This window comes from Spinacia oleracea, chromosome 2, assembly GCF_020520425.1.
Source record: "Spinacia oleracea cultivar Varoflay chromosome 2, BTI_SOV_V1, whole genome shotgun sequence".
NCBI lineage: Eukaryota > Viridiplantae > Streptophyta > Magnoliopsida > Caryophyllales > Amaranthaceae > Spinacia > Spinacia oleracea.
This window is the reverse complement of record NC_079488.1, coordinates 98306775-98323753: the sequence shown is the minus strand read 5'-3', so window position 1 is coordinate 98323753 and position 16979 is coordinate 98306775. Positions and strand designations below refer to the sequence as shown.

General features: G+C 34.7%; 1 protein-coding gene across 2 annotated transcripts; it reads right to left on the bottom strand.

The window, feature by feature from the left end:
- Window positions 1–6679: 6679 nt before the first annotated feature.
- LOC110787924 (tricalbin-3) lies at window positions 6680–15123 on the bottom strand. 2 transcript variants are annotated; one of them, XR_008928332.1, is made up of 8 exons: window positions 13933–15123; window positions 12571–12812; window positions 11726–11744; window positions 11316–11521; window positions 10976–11184; window positions 8459–8903; window positions 8229–8370; window positions 6680–6959 (listed from the first exon to the last, which is right to left on the bottom strand). XR_008928332.1 is itself a non-coding variant. In XM_056837435.1 (8 exons), exons 1-7 carry the CDS (start codon window positions 14787–14789, stop codon window positions 8282–8284), a joined length of 2067 nt encoding a protein of 688 aa, XP_056693413.1. In that variant the 5' UTR covers window positions 14790–15123; the 3' UTR covers window positions 6680–6957; window positions 8234–8281. The 2 variants fall into 2 exon arrangements, 1 of the variants encoding a protein (XP_056693413.1); XM_056837435.1 differs by having other exon boundaries at window positions 6680–6957; window positions 8234–8370.
- Between the last annotated feature and the right edge of the window lie 1856 nt (window positions 15124–16979).

Sequence of the window (16979 nt, the reverse complement as noted above, 5' to 3'; positions counted from 1 at the left end):
CAGATCGATTCAGATCTGGACATGATTTGTAAAGATCAGTTATGGTCTGTATAGATCCGTTCTGATCTGGATATGATATGTATAGTTTAGTTCTGACTGGACATTATCTGTACAGATCAGTCCTGATCTGGACATGATATGTACAGATCAGTTCTGATCTGATCATGATCTCTATATACCAGCTATAATCTGGTCATAATTTGTACAAATCAATTCTGATATGGACATGATCTTTGCAGATCAATTCTGATCTGAACATAATATGTACAGAGTCAATATCTAGACAAGTTATAATTTGGACATATCGATTCTGATCTGGACATGATCTGTACAAATCGGTTTTGATCTGAACATATTGGTTATGTAAGGATCGGTTCTGATGTAGACAAGATCTTTGTAGATTTGAACATGATCTGGACATGTTTTGTACAGATCAATCATGATTTGGATATTATCTGATCCTATCAGTTCTGGTCTGGATATATAATGGTTCTGATCTATAAAAATAAGTTCTGATATGGGCATGACCTGATTATATCGTTTCTGATCTAAACTTAATGGTTTTAATTTGGATATGAAGAATTTGAATGTTTTGTTAATGTTTTTTTATGCCTCAAATAATAGATTTTAATTGCACCGACAACAACATTATTTTTTATTAAGGCAATAATATTAATAAAATATTAAATATAATAACAATGATATAAACATATACCAAAAATAATAATAATAAAATAATAATAATAGTAGTAGTAGTAGTAATAATAATAATAATAATAATAATAATAATAATAATAATAATAATAATAATGGCAATGGCACTACATGTTTGATTGATTTTTCTAGGTGATATGGACTACTCAATTGTTTTTATATGATTTTATGGATATTTTTTTTTTTTTTTTTTTGTGTGGAGAAATTAAACCTAACTTCATATATGGTTGATTGATTCTCCTACGTTAATTTAATTTGTTGTTTACTCTTTAATATTTATGGCTAAAGTTTAAGAAATTTTACCTTCAATTATCACAACTACAAATATTAAAATAATATCATGTTTCCACTAATATATATTTTCAAAATATCAACTCCAATTCTCTACGCACTTCTAGTTGTAACATTTTGTTTTATTTATTTTCGCACTTCTAGTCGGGGAGCGTTTCCTAATAAGAGTATAACACAGAGACATGAAATAATACTTGATAGAACAACATTTATACCTAACATTTAAAAAGTGAAATCATATGCGATAAGATGACACATGGCATCCCCTTCCTTTGTTATTTGCTACTCCGTATGGACCATATATTTTGCAGCTCCAAAGCCTCTTTCACTTTATCTTCCTCATTTAACATCAACTCACCATTTGATTCATACTTCCTCCGTATTTATTTAAGCGATATACTTGGCTAGGCACGGGTATTAAGAAAAAGAATTGAATGAAATAAAGTAATAAAACAAATGGGGTTAGGGTAGATATTGTAATAAGTAAAACAAGTGGGGACCATGTCATTTTAGAGGGGTGGGGGACTGGGGGGTGGACTGTGGTTCTTAAATTATTTGTTTAACGGGGTGGTGGGACATAAGATATACTTCATCCGTTCTTATTTACATGACACAATTGTATTTTGGACACTATTCACACAATCTCCTTTGACTTCCTTTTGTGGTTTATACTTGAGAAAAAACATAGTCGTGTGGGGTCTTGTTAGATTCGTCTCAATAAATATTATTTAAATATCAACTTTTTATAATTTTTTCTTATCTATAATTGGAGATATTAATGTTTGAATCCGTACGTTGGTAAACGTGCCTAAATAATTGTGTCATTTAAAAAAGAACAGGGGAAGTATTAGATAGATTATTTAATTAGAGGGTGCGGTTGATAAGTTACTAAAAATGGCAAGTGTATATCTTAAATAAATACGGCTGGAAAAGGCAAGTGTATCCCTTAAATAAATACGGATGCAGTATATTCTTCAACCTCTTCCATTCCATCTCCCTCTTTTAACACTCAATATTAAATTAACATTATATATATATTGAGTGGTTTTCCTCTGTTCCATAATGTTCATCACTTTTTCATTATGAGCTAGCGGTCTCCAACGAACTACTTTGACCATTAATAGCTTTAATTTTTCATTAGTAAAAATTATAAAAAAAATATATATTTAGAAAATTTATTGAAATGAATCTAATTATATCCCACAAGTTAATATTTAAACTCTTAACTAGTGTGTGTCACGGGAGATGCCCCGGTTACAAACTTACAATGTTGAATAATACATGAAATGTTATTTATTACGGAGTAATTTTTAATTATCTACTACTATTTACGAAGTATTATTATATGTTATTATTTATTATTTATTAATTATCTATTAATTTGTATATTATTTATTTATTACTTCCTCCGTTCATTTTTACTTGCAACATTTGCCATTTTTACGCATGTCAATGCACAACTTTGATCATTAATATATTCAATTCTTTTTAAGCAAAAATTATAAAACTTTAATATTTTAAAAATGCATAATAAGACGAATCTAACAAGATCCCACATGACTATGTTTTAACTCATATAAAAATCACCAACAATATTCAAAGTATAATATGTAAATAGTGTAGAATTAAAAAACGTTACAAGTATTAAAAATCAGAGAAAGTATTATTTAATTTTCATTCAGTTCAATTGAGTAAAAAGCTCAAAACAGGGCCTCACCATCCAGTGAAATAAGGTGGATCTTTGGATTCTGGAGTAGTATATGTTTGTAAATTACAATACCGTAGAAAATGACAAAAGAAGAAATAAAGAAACAGAAAACAGAGACAAGAGAGATTGGCTGGCTTATCACGTTTGGTATTGGCCAACTGTGCGCATGGCCTAGCTAGCCTTGGCAGTATTAATTCACGTGACAACGTGAAATCCTCAAATGGACTGACTTTTTTATTATCTACTTGTTCATTATATTTCCACTTTAATTAACATTAATTTCCAGCTTAATTAACATTAATTTTAATAAGTAGAACGTTACCACGATCTATAAGATTTTATTGCTTAGTGCTAATCATGATCTACTGATCCATGAACTAATGGAGGAATGCATTATGAAAAGGGAATTACTAAGGGTGGAGATCGATTTAGGGTCATCCAATTTTTTAAGATTAATATACGGCTCAAATAAAGGATATGTTGATTTCGATTCGGGTTACTTTAGATTTATTGATTTCTAGATATGGCTCGGGCATAACTCAGCTTAGTTTTTCCATATTGTAATCAAGCATGTTGTCTCTTTCCTCCTCCCAACAAGAAAATAGCTCACCTACTTTATAATTAATCAATTATCCTTTAGACATGGCATGATATCCTTTACGATGGTTGTTAATTTAACCAAGTTTATAATCGAATATTAGCTCCCAACTTTATCCTCTTTAGTTAGTTTAAACTAGGAATGGAATATCAACTCCGGAGATCATTATACAAATTATCTACTCAAGTTCTAGTGTTTTTTTCTTTTCTTTTACACGGTATACTCAACTAGAAATGACACGACACAATCTGATATGAATACGAAATTGTCTTGGGCCGCATTATTTAGGAAAAAACATGACATCACAATAAAACACGTTGAGTTAAATTAAGCTTACGTCCGAAGACACGACCCAACACAAGAGCACATAGGTTTGGGCGGTGCCTAAGCTGTCTTTTTGAAATCTTCAGCACCACCAGGAAATAAGTGGGCTTGGCGTGATTATGACTCATTCAGATTTCAGACCCAAGGCACTTGAGCTGTTGAGCACGACCCGTCGTGTCCAATTACCATAAATATACTCAACCACTGAAGTTCTAAGTGTTGCATTGTTGATGGTTGTCCATTATTACAGTACTTAATTTATTACTTTGTCATCACATGCAATAATACTTGCGACTTCTTAACAGGTTCACGATCACAATGAACCTAAGACTTTGTTCTATTCCACCTTGTTTGAATTTATATTAAGTCAATTTATTTTAACTTATTTGAATTTAATCAATTCAACTATTTTTTGTTGTTGTTTATTATAGTAAAATATAAATTGACTGGAAATTCTTAATATTTGAAGATACGAACACTAAAAATATAGTTGGACACCATAAACAAAGAAGTTTTAAGTAACACCGGCTAAGTACTGTTATGTTTAAAGTAGATAGGTAACAAAAATTAAGTAACATATATTAGTTATTAAACGTATATATATATACTAAGTAACAACATATATTAAGTATTAAACGTATATTTTGTTGGACAATATACTTATTCTCTATTTGCATTGAATAATACTTCATGAAAAATCTAAAGCACTAATTTTTTTTAATGAAAACAATAAAAGAAGTTTGAGAAATGAATATAATTTCATAATGGATTTCATAAACAAGGAACAATAGATTTATCAAATATTACAAATAATAAAGTTTTTTTAAAAAAAACCTAGCCATTGGATTTGAACATGTAACATAACATTTTGGCAGCAAACAACAAATGCCAACTCAACCAAGGAAGAGAAAGTTATTCACAAGTGCAACTTCTACTATATCCTAACACTCCTTGAACTTTTTTTTACTATTCACCCAATAGTGCACTTACTATTTTATTCTATTTTGTGCCTTAATTTTTTTTTTGTCTTATTCTTATTAATAGTGTGGGGACAATTATACCCTTGCCATCTTGCTACCATTTGTCTCCTTTATTTTTTTTTCTATGTCAGTTTTTACATAACATTTCTGCAAAATAAGTTTGTATATCTTGGGGGAGCGCGCACGGTCCACCAACTAGTATTTCTAGAATCTTAGGGGGGGCCATGGTCTACCCAGGCCCCCACATAACCTCGCCACTGATCACGGATAACCTTCATTTCAATACAACTTCCGACTCCATTTTCTCAATGTGAAACGACATGAACATCAGGAAGCTCAAATGAGCGCATAAAATTTGGATAATCCTTTAAAACCTGGAGAATTTTTGTTTTTTTTTTAAAAAAAAAAATCAAATTAAATAATACTTTTTTTTTTTATCATATATACAAAAAAAAAATGCCTAAATAAAAAATAAATATCACTGTTTCCTTCTTTGATACTCCAAGCCATCTAAGTATCTAACGCAACCACAAGCAAATAATATCATAACCATTAAAAGGATATTTTAACCTTTTTTTTTCAAACTCACTTGCAGTTGTTCGTGCTTAGCAAATAGAGATTACATAGTATTTTTTTTTTTTTTTTTTTTTTTTTTTTTTTGGCTCATCCTAGTAATCCGATTCTTTAATTAAAAATCACCACCCAATGTGCACTATGGGTCCGCTAGGCGCTAGTACACTAGTACTAATGATTTACTCAAAACACTTAAGACATTTAAGTGAGAATATAAACAACGTACCAATTGCTTGTTGGTTCAGTGGTGATTGAGGCTGAACTTGGTAGGGAGAACCCGTGTTCGATCCCCCGCAACAACAATTGGGAGGGGACTGGAACCTAACCACCCAGAACTCGCCCCGAATCTGGATTAACCCTAAGGATGAACCGGGTGCTAACACCAAAAAAAAAAAAAAAAAAAAAAATATAAACAACGTGCACATTATGATCGAGCACAAATAATTACGGAATAGTCCACAAATGATTTGAGGATTGTGTGGCCATCTCTCTCTATACCATCACCCTCGTTCGTTAGTTCGTTATCCCACCTGGCAGTGGCCACCCCTCGATAATTTCTGCCAAGTCGTAATCCTTGATTAATTTGTAATAGCTCAACGGCCTCAACCTGAGGACTATTCCAAGATCCCCAAAGATCCCAAAATGATATATTTTCATCATTTTGGTTTTCACAAATTGTTATTTATAAGGGTTGTACGATAAATATTGTACATCGAAGTAAAAGTTAACTCAAGGATTAAATGAAATATAGAATAAATTTATTTACACTGTGATAAGTTGATAACTTTTATTCAGTTTTAATTAACTTTTACTATATTATTAATGAAAAAAAAGTTAATAACTAAACATTTTAAAGGATTAAATGGTTAACTTTGATTTTGAAATGAATATTTTTATTAGAATGAAAATTTTTCTCACCTAAAAATTAGATAACATTTACATATATATAAGAAATAACTCTTAAACATTTTGAATTAACTTTTACTTAGATATAAATATTTATTATACACCGTCTTTAAATAAGAATTTGTGAATACTTACTTCCTTTTTGTGTGAAAATCCCCTATATTTCTAGTTAACTCAAGGATTAAATGAAATATAGAATAAATTTATTTACACTGTGATAAGTTGATAACTTTTATTCAGTTTTAATGAACTTTTACTATATTATTAATATAGAAAAAGTTAATAAATAAACATTTTAAAGGTTTAAATGATTAACTTTGATTTTGAAAAGAAAATTTTTATTAAAATGAAAATTTTTGTCACCTAAAAATTAAATAACTTTTACATGTATATAAGAAATAACTCTTAAACATTTTGAATTAACTTTTACTTAGATGTAAATATTTATTATACACCATCTTTAAATAAGAATTTGTGAATACTTACTTTTTTTTTTGTGAAAATCCCCTATATTTCTAGTCAATATTCGATGGAGTGTACTGTGTACTAAAAATCAAGAAAATGTTCAAGTGCGGCTGTATGGTGTATCGATTCGAACTACCTGTGGTTTTTATGATAGCAGCAAAAGTTTAAGTTACAAGAAAGAAAGAAAATAAATAGAAAAGGGATATAGGATTTACAATTTGAACGCCTATTAAGGGGATGGGCCACAAAATTCCCCAACCAAACAATTATTTTTCGGGCGGGCCGAAGGAATTATTAACTCAGCAGGGATTTACACCAATTTGCATAGCTACTTAGCACTTACTTAGCAGCCAATATGAGGTGTATCACCTTCAGCTCCTTCAAAGAATAACTGCAGCCTGCCAATATGAATTCGTTCCCATTCAGAAACTATGCAAAATAAGATCATTATGTACACACAACAAATGGTGCGTACGCACACACGTACACAAAAGAAAGCATGCAGAAATAAATCCGAACTATAAAATAGCAATATCATATAAGAGTCTCGATACACATCAATAACCATTGCAAGTTCTCTGTAGTTGAAATTTTCCACCATCACGATTTGGTCGAAGGAAACGAAGCACCTTGATCAATTTTCAATGTGAAGATAAGAAGCAAAAATGATACCAGAAGAGCCCTTGGATACTGCTTGATGCACCCGGTAATTTGAAGACCCCAAATCTGAGTCACTCAATGTTCACAAAGACAAATTTCTTTAGAAAAGAAAACAACAATTTTTGTTTGGGAGTTGAATTCGATTCTATGATGACCTCTGTGGGATACTGGGCACGATACCTTACGATTTCAGAAAAACATTTTCTTTCAATGTCATCCTAGAAGTGTCTATCTCACATGTCTCTCATACTCGGGTTCTACCTTTAGCAAATTCATCAGGCAGAAAGAAGAACCTGTAAATTTTAAATTACTTTTCCAGCAACCAAATAAGGTTACAAACTGTTTAATAACAAACTTCTTTATAATGAAGCGCAGTTGCAACTAGAATACCAAATGTATATATGCCATTCAAGGCTGACTCAACTCTTACGGCTCGTTTAGTAGCCGGCCATAAATGTGTCAATGGGAATGAATTTGTATGTAAATTTGTAAGGAAAATCAATATGCATTTTCATAATAATGCTAGTTCACTCAAACTTATCTCTTTTTCTTCATTAATTTTCATTACCACCCATTACCATTTGGGGAGTGGTATTAGGTGGGAATGCAAATTTATGAAGAAAACACCAAGTTTGAGATAAAGTTTCATTACCATGGGCATCATGATGTAATTTTTCTTGCCAAATAACACTTAGATTTATTCTCATTCCCACCATTTATTACCGGCTACCAAACGGGCTATTAGTGCCTGTGGAAAATGAGGCCCAAACAAAATGGGTCAACATAAACGGACTTCACAACGGTTAACATATGTTGAACATTGATGTGAATCAGTTACTGAGGCTGGACAAACAGCAGATTAAGGTGGACAGAGCAAAGATGGATGTCAGTGTATAAATATACATGAACAGTTACTCCCTCAATGCAAAAAAGACAATGCCCATCAAAGAAGCATGTGAGACACGCAAAAAAAGAAGTAAAAAGAATGATAACAAAATTTGGGGTATCACTCACCTTCGTGAAAAAAGCAAAAACTGGCATTTATACGCCTCTGGAGAAAAATCAGGGATTAAAGATACTTGGTCCGCCAACATTGAGGGCAATTACAACCGCAATACTGGTAATCACAGCCAGCCAAAATAGCGCAGATCCTACAACACCCAAGTCCTTGACAATTAGATAAAAGTACCAGACAAATAAACTTCACCCACCAGTACTAGAAAGTATAAACAATCTTACCTTTAGAACTTTCTACTCCGCTATCCACCAAGGGTTCAGCTGCAAGGCCTTGTGACTTTGGAGAAGTGGTACCTATACTAGTAACATCATCTGCAACTTTTGCGTTTCCAGTTTCAGATGTTACTATTCCTTGAAATTCCTCACTCACAATTAGTGCAGCAAGAACATCCATAAATGATTCTTTATCTTTATTTCGCATAAAATTCTCTGGCATTTGCTTGTAAGTAAGATCAGGTTCATCAGCATCAGAACCGTCATCCTCTGAAATTACTGAGTCAGCTACTTGTGCTTTTGTCCCCTCCTCTTCTTCATCTTCCACATATGCTTTATATGTCAACCGGAGAAGAACTTCACCGCAATTTCTCTTTCTAAACAAATTCCACCCTCCTGTCAAGGCAACAACCGTATCTGTTGGTACTGTGTCTTGGAGAGTACCTAAATCAACCTGAGATTTGGCCAAAGCGTCAGGAATAACTTGTAAAACCACCATATTCTGTGTCATGTTGCATGTAAGGAAATTCCATGCACAAACACATACATACACAGGCTCAAGCACAAATAGAGGAAAAGGGATGCCATCATATGTGAGAAAGAATTTCACCACCAAAATAATGCGTCAATAATTGACCAAGACTTGACTCCTCCTATAAAAGCCAAGAGATCTTTTAAAAAAAATAATGGGAAAAAGAACAGGAAGGTGGATACCGGACAAAGTACACTGTATGCAATCCTGGCAATATCTACAGATGTTGCCTTGGCATCCCAGTTGCTAAATGTATGCAATCCTGCCCCAAACTAGTGGAGACAAGGCTTTTGGGAGCCTCACAAAGAGAGCAATTTCACAAGAATTAATAAACAGTACTCATAAGTTCACAGCCTCATAAATGTAACAGAGATAGGGAGGTAGGAGCAACTAGCAGAAACTGCTAAGGAAAACCGAAAACCACATCTTAGAGGCACCTAGGGTTATATGGGAATTAGAAACATAGGTTTACTCAAACAAAGGTTAAGGAAGAATCTCATTCAAAATGTGACAGACTTATGATGATTACGATATAACAGGATTTCAAATTTATGCCAAGATTTCTATAAGCTCGCCACATGAGGGGTTGCAGAGATCCAGAGAAGAATTTACTTTCGACCAGATAGCAGAAACACACCTGATGATATCTGAAGGTTGTTCTCTCAAATAAAATCAGGAATGTTTTTTGTTTTTTAGGTTTAAGGGAGATCAAATAACAAATCCTTGGAGACAGATATGAGCTAAAACTGCAATAAAAAATAATACTCTAAGTTAAAAAATTTAATTCCAAATAGGAAAATTCGGTAATATTAATCCAACCTTTGGCCGATTTTCTTTTATTACTCCCACCTACGACATATTTTTTAATAATCTCACATTTACTACCCAACGACTTTTATTGGGCTTAAGTGACCGGTAACCGGTGAAAAAGTCAACGAGATGGTGATGAATTGATGATGATGACCGAATATATCGAGGGAGAAGAGAGAGAGAGAGTACTGCCACATAGGGAATATTACCGCCTACAACAGGTTTATGACCTATTGGGCCCAATAAAGATCGTTGGGTAGTAAAAGTGGGATTATTAAAAATATGTCGTAGATAGGCTTAATAAAAGAAAATCGGTCAAATGTTGGATTAATATTACCAAATTTTCCTTCCAAATAAACCACAAGCTTTCTAAGGAAAAGCATAACCTTGCACCTTCTATCAGATGTTTTAATCATTCTCCTATAGATGAGGAAATCTTAGCAAAGCCCTCTTCATATCTTGTACTTTTACTAGATGCATGTAAAGTGGTGCAACAAGTCAATCTTTTTATACTAATACCATTTATGCACGTAACCAGATGAACGAAACCCACTAAGACAGGCAAAAGTGATTTATGAAGGAAATTAAAGGATCTCCAATATGTGAGGAATGCATATTTCGCCATTCAAATTTTCCTGTATCGTAAACGTACATATTTTGAGATATTTACGTTTAAATATTGAGTTGAAACGGGTGAAAAAAGTCAAAAGGGACTAATATATAAGAACGGAGGGATTATGTGTTTTGAAAGCAAACAGTGACGTCCACTATATACCATTATGTTCCCGCATCATCTGCCACAATCCATTACTAAAGCCGTTATGCATATTGATACTATTAACAAACAAGAAAAATTAACACCCATATTTTAGTCACTAGTCTCACTACAAATGTTTTGAACCTCTTATACTTTAAAGTTTTCTTCAACTACAACCTGAAAATGTATTCTAAAGCACGATGTAACACCCACGAGATGCGGCTTTTGCGACACCACAATTTTTTTAGTGAGTGACTCTACCATCATCTAGTAATCAAGATTATATACCCCTTGAAACAACAAACAAAGAAGAGAGACACTAACTCTATCCAAAGTAGATTAGGAACTTATAAACGTAACAAACTTAGTGTATGGAATAAATGCAAAAATAAGTTCAACAATGTAGAAACCATCCTAAGAACAATACCTCTCCTTTACCAATTGTCATATATCCAAAGCCAAGAGAGTCCACAACTTCAACGTACAATCTCTGTTTTTTAGGATCTGCAACAAGCATATTGAAGTCTTGGTTCCAGATCGGTTCACCAGGCGGTCCTATGACGGTGGTTTGACTATTCTTCTTACTGCGTATTTTTTTGTCTCCCATGCGCAAAACAACATAAGGATCCGTCTTACCTGAATTGTATAATGATAAATTCTCTTGCAAAGAAGACAACAATCGACAGAGCAAAATTCAAGTAATAGAGAATCCAATGAACGGATGAGATTCAAATTCTCTATATTCAGCAAAATGGAAGGGATCATACCGTACAGTACATATGAGAGATTACGAGCATCTACAAGAGTCACTGACAGCTCTCCAACAGAATCTTTATTTTTCTCTTGAGCATCCTTAGATTTCAAATCAGTAGGCACAGGCCCAACAGCTTCCCCTTTCTGAAAATCTAAAACAATCTTCTTTGGGCGGACAAAGAGTCTTGGTAAATCTTCAGTCAGCAGTTTTGTCAAGAAGCTGTTGACAGACAGCGGTGCAAAAATTACAAACAATTAGAGCATATAGCCTAGTTGGCGCAGAAAGATACTCGGGAGTATATGGGTATTACTTTAGTAGTATGTACATTGATTCCTATCTATTGATGAATTGCTTTAATAAAGTTGAATCACGTTTCAAACATACTATGGGCAAAATTTAATAAAAGAAAGGATTCATACTTACGTTGAAAGGACGGGTATCGCTGGTATTGCCCCATGTGCCCCAACAAGAAAAATACGACGTTAGTACTTGGTGCCTCAGGTGTGAAATATCTAAATAAGCATGACTTGCTAGGTGGTTGTCCAACATCTTAAATACTAAAACTTATAAAACGATCTTATTCATAAGACCAACTTTGTACCAAATAGTTGTACTTTTTAATCAAATAGTTATGCATTGAGATCAAATAGTTATGTTCTATCTACTATATTTCCAATCAAATAGTTCTAGTTTCTAATCAAACAGTTATAGTTTTTATTCTAATAGTTAAATTTTGTCATCATATATTTATGCTTTTAAATGTTAGACATCAGCGGTCTTATGCATAAGGCGGTCTCATAGGAGACTACTCTTAAATACCAATGATGTTAACAGCAAATTTACAAATTAAGTTACTCCCTCAATTTGATTTTAATTTTGACTTTTCTTTTTGGCACGCTTATTAAGAAGAAAGGATTGAAGTAGTGTGAACACACCATAAAGTGGTCCCAACAAAAATAAATATTCCAAAGAAGCAGGAGTGACGAAAAGTGTAAGCCACTAAAATGAGATGGAGTATTATGAAAGACAATTTAGCACAAATCTACAAGTATATTTCTTTTGTAGCGCAGTAGAAGTTCGACTTAAAAAGTGAATGAAAAATAAAAAGAAACAGAGGAGTAATGGATGAAGCATCTCATAAAGTAGTCATAGATATCATATCAGACATTCTGAGTCAAACCTTAAGCTAGTGGACCATAAAGCTTTTCATCTAATAAGCGACAATTTTGCGTGCTGGGAAATATCACAGACCACAAAAAATGACTTACCCATTAAATTGAACAATCGAAATGGTGACAATTCGAACTTTATTTTCGGAAGGTCAACAAAGGCCCATGAAACAGCTCCAACCCATGGCTCTGTGGGTATTAACCGTAGTTTCACCCAAAGTTCCCCATCAATATCAAAATCCCGAACACCAACTGGCACAACAATGGGAAGTATACCGAATTTCAGTGAGAGCATTAAAAGCATACGAGCCCCGCCAGTGTATCGAAGGCCAATTTGGTACCTAGACAGAATCAAAAGATACAAATGCTGAATTACTAAGATCTTTACGTTTCAAAACTTTTACCAATTCACATTAGGCTATGAGAGACCCTTCAGCCAAATTCAAGTGCAAATTTCCAGTCTTGATGTCAACCATCCCACCCAGAATCTGCCAAGATACTGAGCACAAACAAAGAATGCCAAAGTCCTAATCCCAGAAGAATGGGTCGGCTGTTTGAACCAAGATTTTATCTCTTGTGGTCGTCCACAAGGACCCACTTCCTCCTTCTGCCTAGTATGTTAGCAGATGTGGTGCTTAACATACACTATCCTAAAACGTAAACTTCAATAAAACATGAAACAACAATACCATAATTCTCCTACAGCAAGCTTGTAACACAACATGCCCAATAGCTTGGACTACGTTTAGAAATTGCAAAGTCATAATAAATAATGTATGAAACTGATGCTGTATCCCAAATCCTGAGGCAGTCTCAGGCATCCACCCCGGGGAGGGGGCGGGGGGGACTAATAACTAAGTTAAACTTGTACTCACTACGTAAAATACTAAAAACTCAAATAGCGATCCAAAATCTAACTAGAATACTCGTATCTCCAAAATACGCGAATGACAGTACAAAAGTAAAGTGTACAATGACACAGTTTATTTCTCAGCCATAATTATGACCTCCAAGTAAAAGCTTGGACATATGAATTACACTCTGTACTCTTAGCATGGCAAGGTAAAGATGAGGCAGAAAAGCTGAAGAATAGTCTTCTCCTTCACATCTCCAACTCTCCAAGGCTTTTCCTGTGTTTTTTGTTTTTTTTAAGGGGACAGTACTTAAGATTACACAATGCTGCAACACCTCATTTGATTTTGGAATGTGAAAAAGCATCAAGTAACAGATCAATGTACATGAGCAGAACTAAATAAAACACTCAGTAATAAACAAGAATATTATATCAGGCATTCTTAAAAGGTACGCATAGTTTTTCAACAAACAGCTCATCAATATCAACCTTTTTCTCATCCAACTTCATTCAGGATAGAAGACCATAGCCACAGAAGTGATTAAGGACAACACACAGAAAACATTAAAAAAAAAAAAAAAAACATAGCTAAAACTAAGATTACTTACTGCAAGTCATTCATGCGGCGAGATGTTCTGCGTTCCACACTTCTAACAGACAGAGGCTCATCGCCCAACGAGAACTGCTTCACCTCCACTCGTTGTACATAATCCGGTTTTGCTATATTGTCAATAACAGGTTGTAACAAACCAACTATCCAGTTTTCAAGACCAGGTCTGTAAACCTGCCACAACTTTCCTAGCACCATATTCACCCATTCTACCGACTCCTTCCTCTGCAAATCCTTCTCTAAAAACATCGAAAAAGTCAAGGGTGTTTGCCGCCACAAAGCAAGCTGAGTATCGGTCTTTTTCCTCTTTAACCGCGTCCATAGCTTGTCAAAAACAACCCCAACAAAGAAGAAGAACACAAACAAGCTGAAAACAGTCCGATTTATCGGAGGTGTAGGCATAGGATGAATCACTCCTAGTTGCGTCCTGAGCTTATCCACAATTGGGTCTTGCTGAAAATTGGTAAAACCAGAACCCAATTGGATAGATTCTTGTGACAAATCCCTACTAGCATCATCACCATCATCATTGTCGAATTCATCTGAAAACCGACTTAGAACTACACTTTTAGCACCTCCCCTAGCAGAATTAGTACCTATATCTACATTAAAATTAGTACCCCCGCCATCACTGGAAACAGCACAAGCGCGAAAAACCCATTTTCTACTCGAACTCTTTTTCGAATTAACCCCAAAACACCTCCTCCTCTTACTTCTATAACACCCAAACACATAAAACCCACAATCCCAGCTTCCATTCAAACAAACCGCCCCTGGCGGGACGATTTTACATGGGCAAACAACCCGGGTAAATTGGGAAAAATCAGTTCTTGCACAAGCAGAGAGCAAAACCATTTATGATAAACTGCAAATGGGTTGCCCTAATTTTGATATGGGCACATAGACTAACATCAATTGCATAAGAAAACATGAATTCAAGTCAAATATGATATGGGGAACAAGCAAAAAAAAAAAAATAACAAAACCCCAGAAAATTCAACTCCAAACAAACAAAATTAAAGGTTGATTACACCAAAACGAACCTCAATTGGGTAGCAGCAATCGAGGTTGAAGTGGGTGTTTGACAGTTTGAGGGAAAGGTGGGAAATTGGTGGAAATCAGAAGGAGAAACTGAAGCCAAGTGTGGGAAAGATTGGGGATAAATAAAGTTTAAATATTGGTGTAAATTCTTGGTGATTTCTCTACTACTCGTAATACTTTTTTTTGGAAGGTTTTACACGTGGGTCGGCGTTATTCTCTATGGTCTACCCTTTCCAAACTTGTCAACGTTTGGGTTGTCTTTCCCTCTCCACTCGAATTTGTACTTCATTTATGACATACTTCATCATAAATTATTCGGATTTTTCATGAAATGCCCCTGAGGTTTGTGTTAATGCACCAAATACCCTTAAACTTTCCAAAATGCACCAAATACCCCCGAGATTTAGTATAAATACACAAAATGCCCACAAGGCTAACGGACGTTAAGTCCCCGTTAGCGTATGTTTACATTTTTGCCCTTAATAAACTGTTTTCTTTATTTATCCTAACATTAACCCTTAATTATATTAATTAACCCTTAATTACATTAATTAACCTTTAATTATATTAATTAACCTTAATTACATTAACTAATCCTTAATTAAATTAATTAATCTTTAATTAAATTAATTAACTATTGTCTGAAAAAATCAATTACCCCAAAAAAATTTGGATTCTCCATTCCAACCTTGTTGTTGCCTTTGTTCTGTCTCCTCAAGTCAAACCCCTAATTCCTCTCTCTCCATTATCAACACCAACCATAGCTCCATCCTTGCAACCACCTCCATCCTCACAGAATCAACGAATTAGAGGAGAGAGAATGCAGCCATGCCGCCACCACCAAACCCCACCACCGCCATGCCACCACCATCAAACCCCACTCCCCCTTCCTCACCGGCGGCGTTTCCCTCCCCTCCCCCACCTTACCCACTGCTGTCGCCACCACCAAACCCGCGTTTCCCTCCCCCTCACTTCCCCCACCTTCCTCATTCCCCACTGCCGCCGCCACCAAACTCCACTTCGCCTTCCTCGCCGGCGTCGTTTCCCTTCCCCTCACTTCCCCCTACGTTACGGTCAAGGCAACTAGCAACAATGGTTGATTAAAATCCCCCATTACTGATTTGGGGATCAATTTTTTGGGATCTGGATTTTGAGAGAGGAAAATCGATGTATGTGTTTGTCTGGCGGTGGCGGTGGCGGTGGCGGTGTGGGGTGGTGGTGGTGAGGAAGAGAAGGGGTTAGCATGGCGGTGTGTGGTGGTGGTGAGGAAGAGAAAAGCTGTCATGGTGCTTCCAACCCAGAAAAATTGGCTGCCATTTTTAACAGGGAAGAAGGAAGGGGGGAGAGAGAAAAACAAATGAAAAAAGAAGAAATTAAAAGGAAAAGAGAAAAATTAAATTAAATTAAAGTTAAAGTTAACGGATAAGTTAACGGAGTTAACGGAAAATAGTCATTTTGGGCATTTTGTATATTTATATTAAACCTTAGGGGTATTTGGTGCATTTTGGAAAGTTTAGGGGTATTTGGTGCATTAACACAAACCTCAGGGGCATATCATGAAAAATCCGTAAATTATTTGGTTAGGACTTGTTAGATGTTACTCTGTAATTGTTTGTTGATTTGACTAATTATTGGATTAACTGTTTATTTTTTTTTTGATTCAACTGAAATAAAATAACATTATCAAAAAAAAAACTAAAGAACAAATTACAAAACTACGCTAAGAAATTAAGCTGGAACTTGGCGTGGGTAAGAAACCCCCCTAATGTCTTCCCTTAAAATTCTCAGTAACTCAACAGGAGCAAAATCTAAATTTTGGACAGCAATCGATTGAGCGACTCCTTGATTGGCTAGTCAATCCGCCGCGCGATTTTCCTCCCTGTAGACATGTATGATCTTGATTGTCCAGCTCGTACCATTTATCAATGATAGGCACTTGTTAATAAGGTGAGTGTGTTCACCTCTACTGGGCGTAGCTTCCTGTTGTTCTTGGACACACGCCAA